Below are 22,432 nucleotides of genomic sequence, written 5' to 3' on the forward strand. Positions count from 1 at the left end.
GTATTCAGCTGTATGTCTTGACCAATAGAGATGTTCCATTGACTATATAGCCGAATCGGGGAGGCTCCAGGCTGAACGGGACAGCGGACGGGAGCTAGCTCATTGGCCCCTTCGGAAGTAATTTCCCCTCGGTGACATTGTCAACGGAACATGGGTGTTGCTCGTCAATTTGCAGAGTCATCATGATGGAAATAAATGCGGATAGTGGCAATCATATTACCGTCAACTTTCAAACAAATAAGCCCATTTCAACGGATGGAAAACAAAATACAATTCCTATGACGCAGGAGTGTGTCCAAAGCACAGTTGATGCCTGGGGAGAGCATGAGCGCCAGTAACATTGACTTCTATCGCCAAGTCAAACATGCTCATTTAAAACACAGAAGTTGTAATTCTGACAGCTATGCACAGTTACGCAACATAGTTGTTGTGAAATTTTTCTCGAGTGTACGTCAGTAAATCCTCACTCATTCAGCCTTCAAATTACTTGAGTTGGCAGGTCGGAATGTTAGCTTGCAGTCAGTGCACTCACTGGTGACTCGGTTGCTGCGCAAATCTGAAGCCCAAGTTGGTGTGGCTAGACAGCGCAGAATCACACTTAAAACACACGTTTGTCCTGCGGGCCACAAAATATGAGCCCAAGAGGATATTCACAGTACATCTAGAGTCTAGATGTACTCTGAATCCTTATTGATATGCCTCTTTTTTCTGTACTCAAATTGCTATCTTGCTATGTGTTAGCATACTGCTTTTTAGCATATTAGCATTATAGCAATTCTCAGTACACTTTAGTACTACACTGGAATACTTGAGGTGCACAGATTAATGAAGTAATGAACAACTCATTGATTATCAAATTAATTGATAATTCTTAATAAACAATTGCTCGATTGTTTATCCTCATAATTTACGCCTCTCAACAGTAAATAATAAATATTCTCAGGTTTCTGTAATCTACCATAAAAGCAGACTCATTATCTTTGTGTTGAATCAAATTAAAACATTTGTAATCATCCGCTTTTACTATGAAAAACAACAATTAGCATTTTTGTCTATTTTGTGACCTGTTACATACCAAACCAATAACTGAATCTTAATTTATGTCTGTGCATTTTCTGCACAGTCAATTTGAAATAATGTCCTGCTCTTGAATACAAGGATGGAACTTAACACATTTGTAATCCAATTCAATGATTAATTGACAAAATAATCAACAGATTAATTGATTAAAATATTAATTAGTTGTAGCCCTATATCACACTGTTGTTGAAATACTATGCTATGCTCTACTATGGGTCCACACAGGTTTAACTTAGGGCATGCTAGCTTTTAGCATTGTAAGACTTTCTGTTTTGCTAAGGCCAACATTTAAAATAGATGCACAAGGGAAGCCTGACTTGAAGTAAATCCTTCACAAAATGTGAGTTACAAATGACGTGCAAAAGGTGGCGGCAGGCCCATTGAAAATTTATGCTGGAATTTATCATGATGGACTACTGGTCTGTCGTCACATCCATCTCAGTGGCATTAGACAGATGTACATGTACTTTAAGCGTGTGTGCGTGCGTGTGTGCGTGTGTGTGCGTGCATTACTTGATGTGGTACTAATTCATCATATCCTCGAGTAGAGCCAGTAGCACAGAAGGCCATTGAGACCATAGCAGAACTTGGAAGAGAGTCCAGTGCTGAACGCAGCTTCACAAGAGAAACAAAGAATGTTTTATGATTTTATGCGCAAGTACCAAGAATCCCTTAATGGGACTTTATGGGAAAAACAACAACAAATCATACATTACTGGGGTAAATGACAAGTATTAAAATACTGGTAAAAATAAGTAACCACAAGTTATGTAACTATAATCTCTTGATAAAACACCTGTATAGGACATTCGTTGTCATGGGTTACATCAAGGAACATAGCATGTGCAATGCAGGGCATCAGTGGGCGGAGACTTGGCTGAACAAACGCTCCAACTGGTTCCCCACCATAACGATAGACCAATCTACCCTCTTCATGGCTATCACCAGCTGACATGGCCTCTAAAATATTAAAGGTACAAAACACAGAAGGAAAACTTTGTAGCTTTAATGACATCATAAAATGACTTGCTTAAATCCGCTGCACACCCAGCAACGTGACAGAATGGGAGTGACCTGTCGCACGGTGTGCGTGGTTCTGCAACTAGTTTACATGTTTGGCTGACCATTGGCTACTAATTTTGCAGCGATTTAAAATTTGAATCACAAGTGAATGGTATTGCATCGTTGCAGATGGCCAATCAAAAATGCCATTTTGTATCACAATCATGAATGAATTAATAAATGAATGAGAGTTGGGCATTCCGTCAGACTGATGGACCGGTAAAAAAGGACTAAGCACAGACTGAAGTGGTTTTTCGTAATCATCATTAATGAGCTAAGAGGTAAGAAAGTAACGTTGAATACAGACAATTTACTGAGAATTTATTGTGAGTTAAGTTTTACATTTCTATTTTTATTTTTGGAAAGAGTAGGGTTAGAAGGTTGTGAAACGATATTTTGCAGCTCAACACTCCATTTCAGAAGGTGGCAGTAAGGCACAAAAAGTTGTTTGCCAACCACAAAAAGACAGAAGAAGAAAAAGAACACGAATTTGAAAAAAAAAAACCCATTAATTTATTGTCACAGCAAGTTTATTTCGGTTTGCACAAGGACTTGGAAGCATTTTTATCTACCAGGATTGTACTATTGGCAACAATGTGACACGGGAGTCTGGTGAAGGTAAGTAAAACTTTAAAGTACAACTTTTAAGAGTTAAAGCGGCAGCAGACTCCCACTTAACAGTTCAGCAGATTTTAATCAAATAAATTCAGATAATTGGATGGATGGATTTTTCATCTGTTGGACTTTTTTTTGCCGGATTGATGATTGACAGACTGGAGGACCATTCACGTTTACTGATGGAAGTGCTATCAAAATAACATGACGGACTGACCGACAGATGATTACAGTTTGGTTCGGCTTGAAAAAATTACGGACTGGCGGATGACGGACGGGTGCCCAGGCCGCTGACGGATGACGAATGAAGGACTGGCAAACTTTAGTAAAATGCCCACCTCTGCTTTTGCAATAAAAAAAATTATCAATGCATATACATACACATTATACACTGTACGTTGTGTTTTACAATAATACTTGACTATATTTATCATTTCATATTTACCTGTGGCTAAAAAGTGACAGACTGTCCTTTATTCTGACTTGTTTACTGACGTATTATAATTTTGCTATCAATCTGCTTCTTCCTTGACAGTCGTGCTTTGACAGTTTGTTTGCAGAGCTGGGCACTTGACCATTTTTTGCCGGTCCGTCAGTGACCCTCCACCCTTGGCCTGCCGGTAGTACTTACCCAACAGCGTGCTTACTTGCATTGCAAGCCCCGGGGTTGGATTTGTCGTATTGTATAATTATTTGGGTCCAACAGACGGCCAGAAGTCACAGTCAAGTTACTTATTTATTTTGCACACTTGCCCTCCTTCCCGGCCTTCAAAATAAAAGCGAACCACTATACAATGCAGGTTTGCTATGGCGTATTTCCGGAAGTAGGGAACGCCAGAAAAAGTGCATGAACTCCACCTTGATGTGCTAGCGTCTCAATATACTCGTGGACAAAAATTGTTCTGAAACAAGTCGGGGGGCGTCGCTTCAAAAAGACAGCGACAACAATGGATATTGTGCCTGCTACAACCATAAAGGGACCGAGATGACTAGACGATGCATTTAATTGTATTGCAAAAACTATCTTGAAGGTGGCAGCTAAGGGGGAACGTGGGTGAGTAGCTTGTTTAGTAATGTTTACTTTGCAGCAGCAGCAACGAGCTGCGTGGTGCATCCGTCTCCGTGTTGGAAACTGTATGTCATTGCAACATGTGAGACGCTCAATCGTGTTTGGATTTCCTTATCATCACATCACGTAACCCGCGCCTCTCACCTGCAACTGGGGCATACCATTACAAGAGGGGGCGGGTGGGCAATACCACAATCCCTATAACAGCAGTTGTCGATCGCACAGGAGTAGAAAGAAGCCTAAAAAGAAGCCTTTCACCGAGCAGGCTGAGATGATTTTTGGCCGCCTTGGCGAGCACATCACACGCATGAGGGCCGATTAGTGGGCCGGACTAAAATCAACTTCCGACCATGCTTAGTCCAGCCATTTTTTAAAAAATGTTCACTTCCTACCCCTCCGCCCCAAAAATGGGCATCCGGCTGGACCGGCCCAGGGACGGACTGCCCAGCTCTGTTTGTTTGTTTGTGGTTGAATAAAATCATAAAAACGTGGGCCTCGGTTTTTGTGTTGCGGTGAATTGGTGGTCTCGCCAACCGTGTGCATCACCTAATTTGTTAGCAATTTTCTAATTCAGTCATGTCCAGTCGCGTTGCTCAGTGTGCTCGCTTTTTAGTTAAGTGTTTTCTAGCTACTGTAGCTTTGGTTAGTATGTTCATTAAATGCAATGTTATGCAACACTTGACGATCACTTTTTATTTAGTGATTTGGCGGTAGCAGTAGTAGTTTTAATGTCCCAAACTGCAATAACTAAATCTCCGGTAATGCCTGACTAACGTAGATTGGTGTTGCTTGAAAATAACAGAGCAATAACGGCCTGGCTGCTAACACTAACCTTTCCAGTATTTCATCACAGCCACTCCCGTGGTGTCACATAGGTTTGTGTAACTTGCAAATAAACTTGTGTAATGTATGTATGTACTTTGTAATGTATGTACTTCCCTATGTATTTTTCATTTTCACTGGATGTCTGGCTCTGCATTTTTAGCAGTGTATCACAATATGAAAAAATGGATGCATGGTTCTTAAATACATTCTTAGCCCATTTGTCTCCCAGTTCTTATGTTGTCCCTTTTTTCATGTTCTTTGGGCTTCCTTCCACATTCTAAAAACATACGTGCTAGGTTAATTGCGGACTGAATTGTCCATAGATGTGAGTGTGAATGACTGTTGTATCTATATGTGCCGTGGAAATTGCTGCTGCTCACCTTACGACCCAAGTGAGGTCAAACAATATAGGACATGGATGGATGGATGGCTTCTTAAATGACTGGTAATGCTTTCATTATGAATATATACATGTTCTGTTTTTGCTTTAAAAATACTTTAAAAATAATTCACAGGAAACAGACTGCACTTTGAACTGTACTAATACAGATGGGATGAATAGTGAAATTCATGATGTTATATTATATACAAGGGTTGTAACAAATTATTACATTGTAAGATTGGCAACTTCCTACAGTTTGGTCAACTCTAAATTTGAACTTACATCCAAATAATGAAGTTGTTCGTAATGTCCCTCTTTAAGTCAAAGCTTTGCAGTATTTTTTCATTAGTCTTTACAAATCATTGTTATCCATCTGTCAAAATCTGTTTTTTCCAGAGAATATAAAAGTAGCCTACTATTGGAAGACAAGCGAACAAGATGGCCTCAGACTAAAAGGAAGATGCTAAACTGAGGTGAGATCAGGCAACTAACATTGGATGGTATTCTTTTTTTTGCCTTTAAAAAGTCTTAAGTTACTTCTTTACCATCATTATTCATCTGCCCTGTGAAGCGCGGTCCTAACAGGTTAAGAGCATTGGGATGAAGATGAGCGTTAAACGTCTGCATTCATCTTGTTACTTCTATCAGCAGCCACATCATCCTTGGTAAAGGGCACCTGAACAGTTGTCAGAATGCAGACAAGCATCTCTCCAAGTTGCATTATTTTTTATGTCTGCAGTGGGACTTGAACCATGAACCGGTCATTCCATACGCCAAGTCCTATCGGATGAGTTCCCACCCTAAATTAAAGCTAAATATATACCTTTGACTTACGTGTTCCATGCATGATTGTTTAATTAAAATCCATTGTGAATGTAATAGGGCATAATCATTAAACATATGTCATAGTTAAATATTTCTGGAACTTATACTGTATATAAACTGTGAATAAAGACATTAAAGTAGTATTTTCAAAACCATACAATACTGTACCTCGTATAAGTGATGTAATCCCTAGATCTGTAACGAAGATGTTATCCAGTTCCTCACTGCCAGTGAAGAGTTCAGCCACCACATACAGGTTAGGGCACACTGCTCTAGCTACATCGAGCATGAACTGGCAACCACCACGACAAAGCAACACATCAAAGTCCAAGAAGTCAAGATAAAGTAATTAAAGGTAGGCAAAAGGGAAGTGGAGGAATAAAACAATTGTCAACGTGATGAAGTCGGTTAGTGATAGCAAACAGATTGGGAAAATTCATGCAGTCCAGGAAAACAGAATGGGAAGGAAAGTGAAAGTACACACAATGCAGGTAAAAGAGAAGAGAAACACCACAACATTAGTTTTTTTGAACAAGTACCTCTTACAAGGCTGCTAATTCCCAGCCGATTCACAAATACATTGTCAATGATTTCGCTGCCTGTAAACAGTTCAGCTATCAAATACAAATTGGGTCTGACCACTCTTGCTGCATCAAGCATAGCCTGGACAAAACATTACATTACAGACAGGGAGGAAAGAAGAGAGTTGTAAACAGAATAGAGTACTTTTGGAGACCTTGTTTGTATTTTTTAAACATTTTAAATCAATTTGTTGTGAGCTAAATTTGATAAAATATCAAATGAGGATCTAACTACCGTATTTTCCGGACTATAAACTGCAACTTTTTTCCTAGGCTTTGAACCAAGCGGCTTATTGTCCGCTGCGGCTATTCTGTGGATGTTTCTTCCACCTGTAGGGGCAGTCTCTAACCGGAATTACAATACAATACAATATTACTGAGTGGTGTACAATTGCCATTAACAGGATGTGACTACAGGTGGAGGAGTTCAACAGGCGAAGGTGCTATGCACTAATTACGTGACAAACTAGAGTGGTAGCAGCTCAAATGCAAGAAATTAGCGGGGCTTTACAAGGATAAATTAGACAGTGAAGCCAGTGACCGATATCTTGCAAAAATAGACATTATAAATGGTTTGGATCCAAACAGAATTCCCAATACTGAGTGGCGCTACGAACCGGACCTACTTCCTCCTTTGTGTGCGCCGGATGTTTTCGCGTACCTAGTGCACACGTTATAAATCTTTAGCCTCTCAATGTGCAATTTACAAACGGGTAGGTGTAGGAAATGCAGAAGATGAAGGCGGCAAAAAATAACAACACCGTCATTCGGACTAAGCTACTAAGGTGCGTTTGCTTGTGAACCGTTCACTTAAGCTACACAAACGAACATACTTATTTCCTTTTTAACAGTGCATGTGATTGTTGATCATTCCTTCTTTCCTTTTACCTCACTCACTGAGTGCATGCACATATGTGACTAAAAGAGAGAAAGCGAGGGGATTCTACGGAGTATACTCTCGCCCAAGACGGAAGGTTGTTTATGGTGAATAGTTTTCATCTTACAGCGGATAATCAAGTCATTCGACTTCGTTTTGACGTGTTCAAAACGAGGGTTCCCTTGGTCTTCTGCCAAGCAGGAAACCTATAAAAACTCAGTCCGTTTTTAAATTATCTTCCTTTGCAATTGTGGGTGGCATTGCTGCACCCTCTAACACAGCAACGATTCACCATGTTTAGATATACCGGCCGTCAAAATCAAGAAAGAAACATAGCGAGTTCTTCTGGCGTGTAACAACAGTAGTCACGTTGCTCCAGTGCGCTCCGAATATACTACCCTGGTCGCAACGTCAGTGATGACGCGATGTGCACGGGGTCTATTTTTCAACATAGATAGGTGCGGCTTATATAAAGATGCGGTTTACGTGTGTGTTTTTTTTTTTGTTTTTTTGTTTTGTTTTTTGTTTTTTATTATTCTTATTATTTATGAATAGAGTGGGTGCGGCTTATATAAAGGTGCACCTTATAGTCTGGAAAATGCAGCAAATAGAAGAACAGGTTTTGTATATTTACTTATTTAAATGCCTCTGGTCACATCAACTACTACTACTACTAGACATCTTACCTCTGCAACATGTAATGGTGTAGAGTGGCAGTTATCCAGTCTGACTCCATGAAAATAAGTGGCTGTTATTTCAGTGTATTTCTTCATGTGAGCCCATAGAAAAGGGCAGTCTTCAGGTCCCTTGCCATAGCGAAGTTTGACACTGTCGCCCCAGCATATCAGCTCCCGCCGAATGTAGACATTGGATCCTAAAGCATAAATTAAGACCAGACACAAAAAAATACAATAAGCCCATATTGACAACACTGCTTACACGTAATTTAGGGGTCGGGGGGGGGGCGGGGGGGGGTGCTGGGGGGGGCGCTGGTGGGAGAGACTAAATCAGTAATTACACTGCAATATTTTTTGTTCCCTCTCCTTGAGCCGTCACCTTATCACGGATGAGGGGTCCCAATGCTCCTAGTGGCTGTGATGTCTCGGGCAGTGATTCCCAACCAGTGTGCTGTGGCACATTAGTGTGCTGGGAGATATCTTCAGGAGTGCCGTGGTAAATTATCCAATGTCAATTATTTTGAGAAAAAAAACAAAAAAAAAACAATTTCCAAGTTGTGTGAAGGCGAAGGCACACATATGTTATTCTACACCATTCACCTTTATTAGGGCCCGAGCAGCGAAAGCTGCAAGGACCCTATTGTTTTCGTAGAAATTCTTATTATTAGGGCCCGAGCAGCGAAAGCTGCAAGGACCCTATTGTTTTCGTAGAAATTCTTATTAGGGCCCGAGCAGCGAAAGCTGCAAGGACCCTATTGATTTCGTAGAAATTCTTATTAGGGCCCGAGCAGCGAAAGCTGCCATCTAAAGATGTTTAAGATGAAAAGTTATTGAAATCTTTTTACTTCATTGTACGATGTTGTAGCGGCGATGCGCTGTATTCATGAAAACGGATGCTGTTTTGGAGGGTCAAACCCTTGGCGAAAACTCATTAAACTGCACAAACATCAGACCTTCCATGAAAAATAATAATTGAGAGATTTCTTGTCCTTTTTTCCCTAAAAAATCTCTGCGCTATATAAATAAAATTGTATTGTATTGTATTGTAAGAAAAATGATTCAGTTTTTGAGTGTCTAAACCTGTGCGAAAATCGGGAAGATTTTGCACACACATCAGACATGGCATAAAAATAAAAACTGTAGAGATTTCATGTGCTTGTTTAAAAAAATGTCTCTACAGATCCCCCTACACATATTTAAGGAAGCATTCACGGTTCTACATTTTCCCTAGGTCTGTGACAATTTGAGGACATCTGTAACAGCCCAAGACCTACAAAAAAGTATCATAGGCTCAATCTTACAGTGAGTCCGCCATTTTTACTTAATTTTGGAATGGGCCGATATTTTACGGCCTTTTTGTAGAGGTCATATTTTAACAAACTCCTAGAGATTTTATCCGATCGTCTACAAACTTTAGGTGTTTCGCCTAAACATGCTAAAGATGAAAAGTTATTGCAAGTTTTTTACTACATTGCACGCTGTTGCCGTGGTGATGAGCCATTTGCAAAGGCAAATTACGCTGTTTTTGTTCTAAACCTAGGCGAAAACACATGCACCTTTGGACATACATCAGACCAGGCATAAACACCGATAATTTTTATGCTTATTGTCCTATGTGCAAATACCCCGATTTGCAAGTTCCCCGACTTGCAAGTACCCCAATTTGGCCAGGGTTCCAAGGGCCCATTATAGCTGCTTGCAGATCTAATTAGGGCCCGAGCAGCGGAAGCTGCAAGGACCCTATTGTTTTCGTAGAAATTATTATTATTATTATTATTCTCCGTAAAGACTCAAATTTTTGAGGGACTAAACGTGAACGAAAACTCATCAAACTTTGCACACACATCGGGCCTGGCGAAAAATTTGATATTTTGAAGTCGCAATACTCGAGTACTCAAAAACAGGGTCTGCAGGACCCCAAGAACCCCTCTATATTTTCATCAAAGGAAAGTCCCTGTAAGTTTGACCTACGGCTACAAAACCTGGGAGGCATGTGTAGCACCCTCAGACCTACAAAAGTTCTTTGGTCCCCATGCCAGAACATGTACAGGGGTCTGCAGGGACCCCAAGAACCCCTCGATTTTGTTATCAAAGGAAAGTCCTGGTAAGTTTGACCTACGGCTATGAAAACTGTGTAGCACCCCCAGAGGTACAAAAAGTCTTTGATACCCATGCCCGAACATGTACAGGAAGTGAGTTATGAGGATTCTCAAGTAGAACCTTAGCCCATTTGTGAAATCTACAGGGGTCATACATTTGCCCCCAAGTCCGAGATGGTTCACCTGATTGACTTCAAATTTGAGTTGTACGATCTCATAACGTGGGACAACAATAGCGAAAAATATTATACGTTTTCGAAACACTATATGACGGGTCCTGAGCATCAAACTTTACGTTTCATAATTCCTGCTTAACGAAGGATGCTAGGTCTTATGTTTTACCTACATCTATGAAAATTTGCTAGTATATGTAACAGCCTAAGACCTACAAAAATGTCATTTATAGTCATGTGCTAAACCTTACAGGAAGTCAACCATTTTGAATTTCCTTTGGAATTGTCGCAACTTTTTGTGACTTTCACAGTGGTCATATTTTAACAAACTCTTCCTAGAGCATTTATCCAATCGTCTTCAAACTTTGTATGCTACATCTAAAGATGGTTAAGATGAAATGTTATTGAAATCTTTTTATTTCATTGTCAAGGAAAAGGCGGCACGGTGGTCGACTGGTTAGCACGTCCGCCTCACAGTTCAGAGGTTGTGGGTTCGATCCCGGCTCCGGCCTCCCTGTGTGGAGTTTGCATGTTCTCCCCGTGCCTGCGTGGGTTTTCTCCGAGCACTCCGGTTTCCTCCCACATTCCAAAAACATGCATGGTAAGTTGATTGGATACTCTAAATTGCCCCTAGGTGTGATTGTGAGTGCGGTTGTTTGTCTCTGTGTGCCCTGCGATTGGCTGGCAACCAGTTCAGGGTGTGCCCCGCCTACTGCCCAAAGACAGCTGGGATAGGCTCCAGCACGCCCCGCGACCCTTGTGAGGAGAAGCGGTACAGATAATGGATGGATGGATGTCAAGGAAAAGACTAATGAGTATTTGAAAGTACAACTTTGGACCATTTGTGCACATTTACAGGGGTCATACATTTGCCCCCAAGTCCAAGATGGTTCACCCGATTGACTTCAAATTTGGGTTCTATCATCTCATCACGTTGGACAACAATAAGGAAAAATATTTTGCGTTTTTGAAAAGGGGGATGAGCATCAAGCTTTGCGTTTCATAATTCCTTCTTAAAGGATTCTGGGTTGTACGTTTCACCTACATTGATGAAAATTTGGTCGTATATGTCACAGCGTGAGACCTACAAAAACATATTTTGTAGCCATGTCCAAACCTAACAGGAAGTCTATACAATTTTTTTAATTTTAGTTTGGAATTGTCGCACCTTTTTGGGAGATTCATAGGTGTCATATTTTAACCAACTCGCCCTCGAGCATTTATCCGATCGTCTTCAAATTTTGCATGCTTCATCTAAAAATGTTTAAGATGAAAACTTGTTTGAAATTTCATGGGGATGCGCTGTATATCATGAAAAATTATGCTGTTTTAGAGGGTCTAAACCTAGGCAAAAACTCATTCACCTTCGGACAAACATCAGGCCGGGCATAAAGACCTACACTTTTTATGCTTATTGTCCTGTTTGCAAGTACCCCGATTTGCAAGTACGCCGACTTGCACGTACCCCAATTTGGCCAGGGTTGCGAGGGCCCGTTATAGCTGCTCATTTTTATTTTTATTCTATTTTATTCCTCACACTTTTTTGGCGTACCCCAATTTGGCCAGGGTTGCGAGGGCCCGTTATAGCTGCTCATTTTTATTTTCATTCTATTTTATTCCTCACACTTTCTTGGCGTGCTTCTATTTACACATTTTTCACCCGATTCTCGCCATTCCAACTTTAATGGATTCCAAAGATTCACGGCTTCCGGGGGTCAATTTTTTTTCCACCCCTAACATTTACGGTTCTCCCAAAATTCCTCGTTTTTCACTCCAAAAAAACCCATTAATTTCCAATGGGTCATTCAACACTCCCCCCCCCGCTGGATCGATTCTCGCTCATTCCACAAATTTTCATAGGTCATTCAACTTCATTCAGCTCATTCAACTCACATTACACATCACACACAATTCCTACTTCCCCCAAATTCAAATTATTCAACCATAAAAAAACAATTAAAAAATTCACCATTCATTCTCAATGGCACATTCAACACTTGACATTTAAACCATTCCAATTTAAAATTCACAACATTCAGATCATTCAACTCACATTCCACATGACCCACAATACTTCCCAAAAATTCAAATTATTCAACCTTTAGACGCATTAAAAAAAATTCCGTGGCACATTTACAACATTCAGCTTATTCAACTCACTCAACTCACAATTCACCATTGGAGGCAGCATGGCGCAGTGGTAGAGTGGTCGTTTCCCAACCAAGAGGTTATGGGATCAATCCCCACCCATTCCCTCCTTGTTTCAATTTTTTTCCTGACTTCCTTCTTTCATTGTTAACTCACATTCGACATCACCCACAATTCCTACTTCCCAAAAATTCAAATTATTCAACCTTAAAAATCCATTAAAAAATTCACCATTCATTCCCAATGGCACATTCAACAAGCCACAACAATTCACCACACCTGGAATACTCATCCCCAGGTGGCCCTAATTAAGCGACAATTTTGTTTAAAAATTCACCATTCCTAATCGCAATGGCACGTTCACAACATTTCACTCATTCAACTCACATTCCTATATTGGAGGCGGCATGGCTCAGTGGTAGAGTAGCCGTTTCTAAACTGGAGGTTGTGGGTTCAATCCCCGGCCATTCCTTCCTTGTTTCACCTTTTTTTCCCCGACTTCCTTCTTTCATTGTTTCCAAGCTTCCTCTTATCTTGCTTCCCTTCAGCATTTTTTATATCATTCAAGGTCCTTCAACTTCATTCCACTTTATTCAGTGTCATTCCAACACTTTCCGCAGTTTTTATTCAGCGTCTTCGCCTTCACACGCAATTTCTCCAGAGATTGCATTCTCTAGTTTAAAAAACAGTTTTGTTAATTTGTTTATGCCAACCACGCATAGTAACAGGCAATAACATTTTTACGCCAATGGCAGGGTCCCCCATAGCAAACAGGTCCTAGGTAAGGGACCAGACAAAGGACGGCTCAAATGACCCCTTGTGATGAATAATACATGTGGATATACAATTCCTTTAGCCCGATGCAGGTCACCCGGGGCTACCCTTTGGAAACAGGCTTTAATGGTAAGCACCTGGTCGCCAGGCCTACACCTATAAGGCACAGCCTGAAAAGATAATATGAGTTCCCCTTCCCATGGGCTCACCACCAGTGTGGGGCGATCCATTTGTAATGAAGATATAATAATTTCAATATTGAACTACTACTAAAAGTAATACTACTACTAGTAATAATAATAATTAATAGTCATGCTAGTAAATGCTGTAAACACACTCCTCGTGTTCAAGAAATGTATTAAAAGACAGATTGAAACGACACTACATATATAACGGTGGCCTAAAATGCTCACAATATTTTATTTTATCTTTGTTAAAAGTGTCCAAAAATATTGAAGAGTAAATTTTCAGTCTTTGTTTGTTTTTCTGAAATTTATGTCCATGAGACATGTTCATATTAGGGCTGTCAATTTACGATAAGTGTTTCAGTGTTTCAGTGTTACAGCAGCAAAGATATAGGTCACACAGGGACGGCGGCATAATGTAGCCATTAATGTATAACATTGACGGCAAACATTCAGGATCAAACCTATGTAAATACACGCAGTAACATGTGTATATACACATGTATATACACATCAACATACATCTACATAAAAAGTATGAGGAACACTCATTTTAGCCTGTACATAGTACAGAGGAAAAATACTCTAAGTGACAGTGCTGCAGTGCTGTAGTGAAATGTAAGGAACAGCATTGGATAAAAATAAAACTAGACTAACAGTAGTGGGGAATGTTGAGTATTGCACGGTATTACAGTAGTGGGGAATGTTGGGTATTGCACGATATGAGTTCAGGTGCAGGACTGCACAATTGCACTAATGTCCGCCAGTTTGTAGAGACTACATAATGTTCTTGTTAAAGTGTCTGACAGCAGCAGGAAGAAGGAACGGCGGAATCTCTCCTTTGCACAGCGAGGGTGTAACAGTCTGTCACTGAAGGAGCTGTGGAGTGCTGTTAGGGTGCCCTGCAGGGGGTGGTCCGGCTTGTCCAGCATTGATGACAGCTTGGCCAACATCCTCCTGTCCCCCACCGAGTCCACAGAGTCCAGGGAGTAGCCCAGGACAGAGCCGATCCTCCTGACCAGTTTGTCCAGCCGCTTCTTGTCCCGGGTCGAGACGCCACCTGCCCAGGTGACAACTCCCTGGAAGATGACCGATGCAACCACCGAGTCATAAAAGTTCCTGAGGAGTGTCCCCTGAACCCCAAAATACCTCAGTCTCCTGAGTAGGAAGAGTCTGCTCTGACTCTTCCTATAGAGGGCGTCTGTGTTGTCGCTCCAGTCCAGTTTATTGTTCAGATGAACACCCAGGTACTAAGTTGTTGAGACTCTCTTAACATCTGTTCCCCGGATATTCACTGGTGCAGGTGAGAAGTGCTGATGCCTACCGAAATCCACCACCATTTCTTTGGATTTGCCCGCATTGATCAGGAGGCGGTTCTGCTGGCACCAGTCTACAAAACCCTGAGTAAGTTCTCTGTACTCCGGATCATCTCCGCCTGTGATGAGGCCGACAATCGCAGAGTCGTCAGAGAAATTCTGCAGGTGTCAGGTAGGTGTTGTAGTTGAAGTCGAAGTGTAGAGGGTGAACAGGAAGGGAGCCAAGACAGTTCCCTGTGGGGCCCCCGTGCTACAGAGGAGCACGTCAGACACACAGTCCTGTGTCCTCACATACTGTGGCCGGTTTGTGAGGTAGTCCTGGATCCATGTGGTGAGGTGGTGGGCCACCCTCGCCCGCTCCAGCTTGTCTCCCAATAGGGTGGGCTGGATGGTGTTGAAAGCACTGGAGAAATCAAAGAACATGAGCCTCACAGTGCTCCCCGCCTTCTCCAGGTGGGAGAGTGAAGTGTGGAGAAGGTAGATGATGGCATCATCCACACTGATGCCAGGCTGGTATGCGAACTGGAGTGGGTCCATTGAGGAGCTCACCAGGGGGCGCAGGTGGGCAAGGACCAGTCTCTCCAGGGTCTTCATCAGGTGAGACGTCAGCGCCACTGGTCTGAAGCTGTTGAGCTCCTTCGGGTGGGGGGCCTTTGGCACCGGGACCAGGCAGGATGTTTTCCATAGCTGGGGGACCCTGCCAGCTTCAGGCTCAGGTTGAACATGTGCTGGACAATTCCACACAGCTGGTCTGCGCAGGATTTGAGGAGCTGGGGGCTGATGCCATCTGGACCCGCTGCCTTTCTCGCCTTCATCTTTTTAAGCTGGTTCTTCACCTGAGATGTTGTGAAGGCCAAGGCTGGGCAGGAGGGAGTGGTGGCTATCTGGTGTAGCTGGGAGCTGGAGACTGTGGAGAAAAGGGGAGGAGGGGTGACACACCCAGCAGGAGGAGTAGGTGGAGGCTGCAGCAGGAGAGACTGAGTGGGGGCAGGCATCTGATTGAACCTATTGAAAAAGAGGTTCAGCTCATTTGCCCACTGCAGGTCCCCCCAAGTCCGGGTCTTGGGTTGTCCGTGGCCTGAAATGGTCTTCAGGCCCCTCCAGACTCCCCTGGCATTATTCTGCAGCAGCTGCTCCTCCATCCTCTTCCTGTAGGACCTTTTCCCCTCTCTGATCCTCCTCCTCAGCTGGCGCTGCACAGTCTTCCGCTCCTCTATGTTGCCTGACACAAAAGCCCTCCTCTTCCCCTCCAGGAGAGCTTTTATGTCTGGTGTGATCCAGGGTTTGTTGTTGGAGAAACACCTTACTGTCCTGGTGGGTATGGTGTTCTCCATGCAGAAATTTATACAGTCTGTAACAGTGTCCGTTAGACTACTAATGTCTTCCCCGTGAGCATCGCTGAATACTTCCCACAGAGTTGTGCTGAAACAGTCCTCTCCAGACCATCTCTGAACCGTGCGGGTCACAGCTGGCTGCCTGCGGACCAGAGGTTTGTACACAGACTGGAGAGCCAATTCTACGACCACGTTCGGCGTTAGTGCTGTTAGCCACGACTCCGTGAATAGCATCAGGCTAGCCTCCCGGAAGTCCCTCTCATGCCGGGTAAGCGCCGTTAGCTCGTCCATCTTGTTGGGGAGCGATCTAACATTCCCCATGATAACAGACGGGAGGACGGGATGGTATCGTCTCCTCCTTTCCCGGCGTTTAACCCCCGCACAAGATCCCCGTCTCTTCCTCCTCAGCTCACGGGGGATATCGGGTCTCACCCCGGGAGCCGGCGCAGGGTTAGCACGGAGTGCTAACAGCTGATTCCGGCTGTAAACAATGGGGGCGCGGCTCCGAGCCAAGTCGCCGGACACGATTGCGCAAAAAATAGCCACCAGCAGTAGCAAGAATACCGCAGTTTGGGTGTCCATTGCTACGCAAGTTACGACTATCAACTGTATGAAAAAGGTATGAGGTAGAGTAATAGTAAGGAACAAAAACACACGAAAAGGCTCACCGGTGAGCCGGAGCTGCTGTAGCGGGCTGCCACTTGCGCGGCGCCGAAACCGGAAACGCGTTATTAGCGGCGTTAATCCAACCCCCTTTTGACGACGTTAATTTTTTTGATCGCATGATTAAGGTTTCCATAGCAACAAGTGGCTGCACTGATAAAGACTGCTGGTCACCATGATAAATACATGTATTTAAAAAAAAAAAAAGCTTTAGAGCACATGTATATTTAAAAAAAAGCTTAAGAGTAGAGGAGGCGTTACATCTGCTTCAAAATATTGCCGATGAGGATGAATTTCTCAGATGACACATGTACGGCTGAGCCCCCCTGCCCCGCGGTTATAGTCGCGACGTACGCATTGGTAATGTAACGCTTAAAAGTTGTTCTTCCTTATCTTCGGAGGCCGTGGTATGGCGGGTTACAATAGGTTTGACCAACACGAAAGGACAGTGTTTTGTTGAGTCTTGTGAGTCAGATGTGAACAGTCTCGCTTCACCTCTGTCTCTCGTTTCTTTTTAGCGCCGTACCAAACCAAATCAAAAAGGAATAAATACTTAAGCATAATATACATAAAGAAATGCATACCCATGAAACAATATTGCAGCATTTTCGAAAAATAATAAATCCAAAATAATATGCCGTTTGCTCCAAAGCAGCTGTATTTTATAACAGCATGAACCATGCAGCGCGATCGAGAGCCGCACAGTAAGATCTCAGCCGTACACCACCTGTTTCTCGTTCATTTATCTGACACAATTTACATTAAAATATACCCACAACAGAATTTTAATAAACAAAATACCTTTACCAGACACTCGAGCAGAGAGTAATAATCTTTTTATTCGATTAAGTCATTGCCAGAGTGCAATAAAAAGTGACATGCGTACAAATGACTGCTCTCGTATAGTTCTCAATCCAAGCGGCGCTTGAACAACAAGTCGCTCTCAAGACGAAATAAACATATCTGTCAGAACAACACTAATTTAAATGATTGTGTGTTTGGGTGTGTGCATGCGCGGGCGCGTGAGTACGTGTGTGCTTTATCTGTATAAAAAAATCTCTCTCTCTCTCTCTCTCTCTCTATCTACCTATATATATATATATATATATATATATATATATTTTTTTTTTTTTTTTCATTTGATGTATCCCACTGGGTTAAAATATGCTTTCTGCTTGTGTACGTTACACCTAGCGGTGGGCGATATGATGATATTAGATCGTTAAGCGGTTTAACGTGTTCACGATCTCATAAAGCCGAAAGATTGTTTGATCGTCTACATGGCACATTCCAAACCTTTTGTTTACATTCAGTGCACATTTAGATAAAAATTGTCACTATTCAATTTAAAACCTGTTCAGAAAGCTTAGCTGACTTAAAATGTCATTTTTTTTCTTTTAGAGTTTAATACGTTTAACATGAGGAAAATGGTCAGAAATGTGCAAATTAGTCTTAAAAAAACAATGTAACAAAATAATCATGATAAAATCGGGATCTTGATTTTATTTTTTTAAAAATCGTAATATGATATTTATGCAAGATCGCCCACCTCTACTTACACCTTATATGTTTACCTGGCTCAGCAAAGTTGCGCAGCGGATCATCCCCCATCACCCAACCATTGTGAGCCAGGAAGTGACATGTCTTGTCTGGTTCATCCAGCATCTGCATCTCATGCTCAAGAGTCATGTCTTGATACGGGAAGGTGAAATACCTGAGAGAGAAAGAAAAAAACCCGATTACACCTATAAAACTATTGAGAATATTCCACTGAACAATGTAACAAATAGAGAGTTGCTGAACTCAGTTAGAGCAAGCATTTGGATCAGACAGACTGTCATTTGTATATGTGTGTGCGTATGTGTGTGTGTGGGGGTGTATGTGTGTGTGTGTGGGCGTGTGGGGGTGTGTTTGTGTGTGTGTATATATATATATATATATATATATATATATATATATATACACACACACTAGTGCTGTCAAACGATACAATTTTTTTCAACGAATTAAGCGCAACATTTTCCATAATCACGATTAATCGTATTTCTACAATTTTTTACGAAGCTTGGAACCGATATTGAGTAAAATCTTGGAATTAATGTGGAAAACAACAAGTATATTTCGATTCAAAGACTGTTCTAATAGAGTGGTACCTCTACTTACGAAATTAATTGGTTCTGGAAGAAATTTCTTAAGTAGAAAATTTTGTCAGTAGAGACGCATTTTCCATGTAAATGCCCTAATCCGTTCCAAGCCCCCCAATATTGAGACATAAATGTTTTATAAAGCATAAAAATGCATGAAAACATGTAACAAATACGTTACAATTAGATTATTGCACAATAAATGAGAGTTGTGCATAATGTAAAAAAACAAAGAATAGAGAAAAGAATAAAAATGATGGTCGTTTACCTTTTAATTGCTGTCCTCATCGCTTTTTGCCCTCTTTGGTTCATGTTCTCTCTTAGAAGTGTTTTTTGCCTGGCGTTTTGTAAACAACTGATTTAATAACGTGGCGACTGTCGATACATTACCGTCATATTCTTTGGTGAGATAAACCAAACGCATCAACCTTTCATACTTTTCTATTATCTCTTGCTTTGTTTGTATGGACAAAAAAAAGATTTTCTCCTTTTTGTCTTTTCCTCGTTTCTAATTCGCGTAAAACTATAGGAGCACCTCATGTCCCGAGGGGCGAATGACGAGGACGCTGCATAGACATATCTATCTATCTACCTGTCTCCTCTTAGCCAATGGGATGCCAGGAAGATCCTAGGCTAGCCAATGGCAGAGCAGCTATGAGTATGTTACGTTCAGGAAACTCCGGAGCTGCGAGCCCATACTACTAATAGCAGCCGTTACTGCGAGTATCAGCCCATACTTTTACCTTTGTATCCTGAAATTTCTTTCGTAACTAGAGGCAATATTTTAATTATATTCCTGTTGAGGCGTTTCGCAACTTGAAAATTTTGTATGAAGAGACGTTCGTAAGTAGAGGTACCACTGTAGTTTTCTTTGATGCTTGAATACAATTATTTTCCTGTAAAATACAACAGTTGAACGATACACCAAAGATGTACAACTAATATTGTATTTGAATTTGGCTGTGCAAAGTGTGCAAATTATTTTGGATTTCTCCAATGAGCCGTCAAGCAACTTCTTTAAAGTTATACAACGTAAAAGTCTGTCTTTGCGACAGCGACTCTCCTCTAAGTTTGGCTGCACAGTGAGCAGAGGTCAGCTGCTACAGGAAATAAATAAATCTGAGTTAACTGAGTTAATTTATGTTGTGCGTTATGAAATCTGAATCCCCTCTCTTAATCTCCATAGTTAATGCTTTACTTTTGCATATATATATATATATATATATATATATATATATATATATATATATATATATATATATATATATATATATATATATATAGATATATATATATATAGATAGATAGATAGATATATATTTATATACACACACACACACACACACACAATAAATATAATATAATATAATATAGGGGCGGCACGGTGGTCGACTGGTCAGCACGTCCACCTCACAGTTCAGAGGTCGTGGGTTCGATCCCGGCTCTGGCCTCCCTGTGTGGAGTTTGCATGTTCTCCCTGACCCGCGTGGGTTTTCTCCGGGTACTCCGGTTTCCTCCCACATTCCAAAAACATGCATGGTAAGTTGATTGGACTCTCTAAATTGCCCCTAGGTGGCCCCTAGTGCAGATGTTTGTCTCTGTGTGCCCTGCGATTGGCTGACAACCAATTCAGGGTGTCCCCCGCCTACTGCCCGAAGACAGCTGGGATAGGCTCCAGCACGCCCCGCAACCCTTGTGAGGAGAAGCGGTATCGATAATGGATGGATTATATATATATATATATATATATATATATATATATTTACTTGTGTTCGAATTTTGAGCACACAGACACAGACGTGAGTGTGCGGCTCCTTGAGCCACTACAAATAAATACGCATCCTGGCAAAGTTGTCAAGTGTTCAAATATTAAGAGGCTGAATTCGGCCGTATATTTTCGAACCAAAAGACAGACAAAAAGATGTTTAATAATGAGACGTTATTACATCACAGTAGGAATTCTTTTCCTACCGGGTGGCGTGCGTGATCTTACTACTGGAGATCAGGTAAGCTTTCATTTTATAAGTATATGTTTTATTTATTTATCCGTCTATATGTTAAATTGAGAGAGTGATTTAAGAATTGCAGTCCACGTTTACAGATCCCATTTCATGAAATGAAGTGACGTGTAGGGAGTGGTAGAGCCACTGGTTTATTGTTTTTCGGTTGATATAAGAAGTTGAGTGATTAAGAAGTGCGGTCCACGTTTACATCATGGTTCATGAAACAAAGTGATATGTAGGAAGTGGCAAAACTACTGATTTGTTTACATTATTGTAATAATCTGCACTTAAATTTGTGCCTTTACATATTGGTACTTGTTTTTACGCTTTAAATATTTAGTAACTATTTCCCACTAATTGAAGTAGATAAACTGACTTATATTTTTTAATGCTTCACTTGACTTTATCTCAGTATTTTATAATGCATTACAGATATGATATTGTTTGTTGTAATAAAGATTAATTGTTGAAAAATACATTAGAAAGTATGTTGAAAAAAAAATCACAACTCATATCGCAATTATTTGGAAAAAAAAAATGCAATTAGATTAGTTTCCATAAATTGATGCTCCCTGGTAGGGTTGAACAGACAGACAGGTGAAGAATAAAATGAAATTTACCTGGTAACAAGAGGGTTCTTCTTGCTAACTGGGCCTAATTTGGGTCCATGGTCTGCCAGACGCTCATACACTACATTTCCCATAATGCAGTTGGCTGCCTGCAAGCGAACAATGACAAGCAAATATGAACTAAAAAGAGTAATAAGAGATGATGATTTTTTTTCATCTATCCATTCTCAGAACCATTTATCCATTCACTTATTATTCTTATTTGCCTTAACAAACTTAACATTTGTCAGTAGCAAGAATTCTTCATATAGGGCTTGAACAGAAACCTGTGATTAAAAAAAAAGAATCAAGTGATGTATCCAGTTTCTACTGATATCTATCCTAATTTTATATCATCTTACTACAAATATACACATGACAGACAGAAAATCAAAAGTATGTTCAGTTAAGTTAAATCATGATTAATGAAACCCTTTGAGACAAAAATTCAATCATGATTGTGTAGTCTTTGTGTTCGATGCATCCAGTCAAACAGAGAGGCAGACAGACTGAGACCATACTGGATCGCATGAAACCCACAACCTTTGAATCATATATTGTCATCTGTGAATTAATTGTCTTCCTTTTTATAACAATGTTAATTAAACCTGATAGAAATGTTGGTTTAAAAGTAGAGATAGACCAATATGCTTTTTTCAGGGCCGGTACTGATGCCCGTTATTAGTGGTCGATAACCGATATTTGAAGCCGATAATCATTTGTAGAAATAAGGGTTAAAATGGTGTCAAAATTTTGAAAAATAAAAACTCCAGCACTTGACTTAGTTTAAAGGCCTTTAAACACCTATACATTAAAAAACTTTAGTGATTTACAACATTTGAAAGCTTTTTTAGAATTTTTAGAAGTCTAACAAAAAGTCTCGTGAGCTCCCAGGCTCAGATGCATGTCTTATACTTCAATGAAAACAAACATCTCCTTAAAGTTTACTACAGTAAATAGTTTTCTAAAAATCCACTATAACTGTAATGTTT

General features: G+C 41.0%; 1 protein-coding gene across 1 annotated transcript in view; it reads right to left on the bottom strand.

Moving 5' to 3' along the window:
• Positions 1-22,432, bottom strand: part of LOC147140377 (glycogen debranching enzyme-like) — an 88,143-nt gene that overhangs the window by 32,124 nt on the left and 33,587 nt on the right. The window contains 6 exon segments of the mRNA XM_086043091.1: positions 1,594-1,695; positions 1,877-2,040; positions 6,027-6,150; positions 8,003-8,190; positions 18,260-18,399; positions 21,453-21,550. Of these exon segments, the coding sequence (XP_085899217.1) occupies positions 1,594-1,695; positions 1,877-2,040; positions 6,027-6,150; positions 8,003-8,190; positions 18,260-18,399; positions 21,453-21,550 (816 nt within the window).

The sequence above is a fragment of the Filicampus tigris genome, chromosome 10 (assembly GCF_054856515.1).
Source record: "Filicampus tigris isolate MCC_2025a chromosome 10, RoL_Ftig_1.0, whole genome shotgun sequence".
Classification (NCBI taxonomy): Eukaryota; Metazoa; Chordata; class Actinopteri; order Syngnathiformes; family Syngnathidae; genus Filicampus; species Filicampus tigris.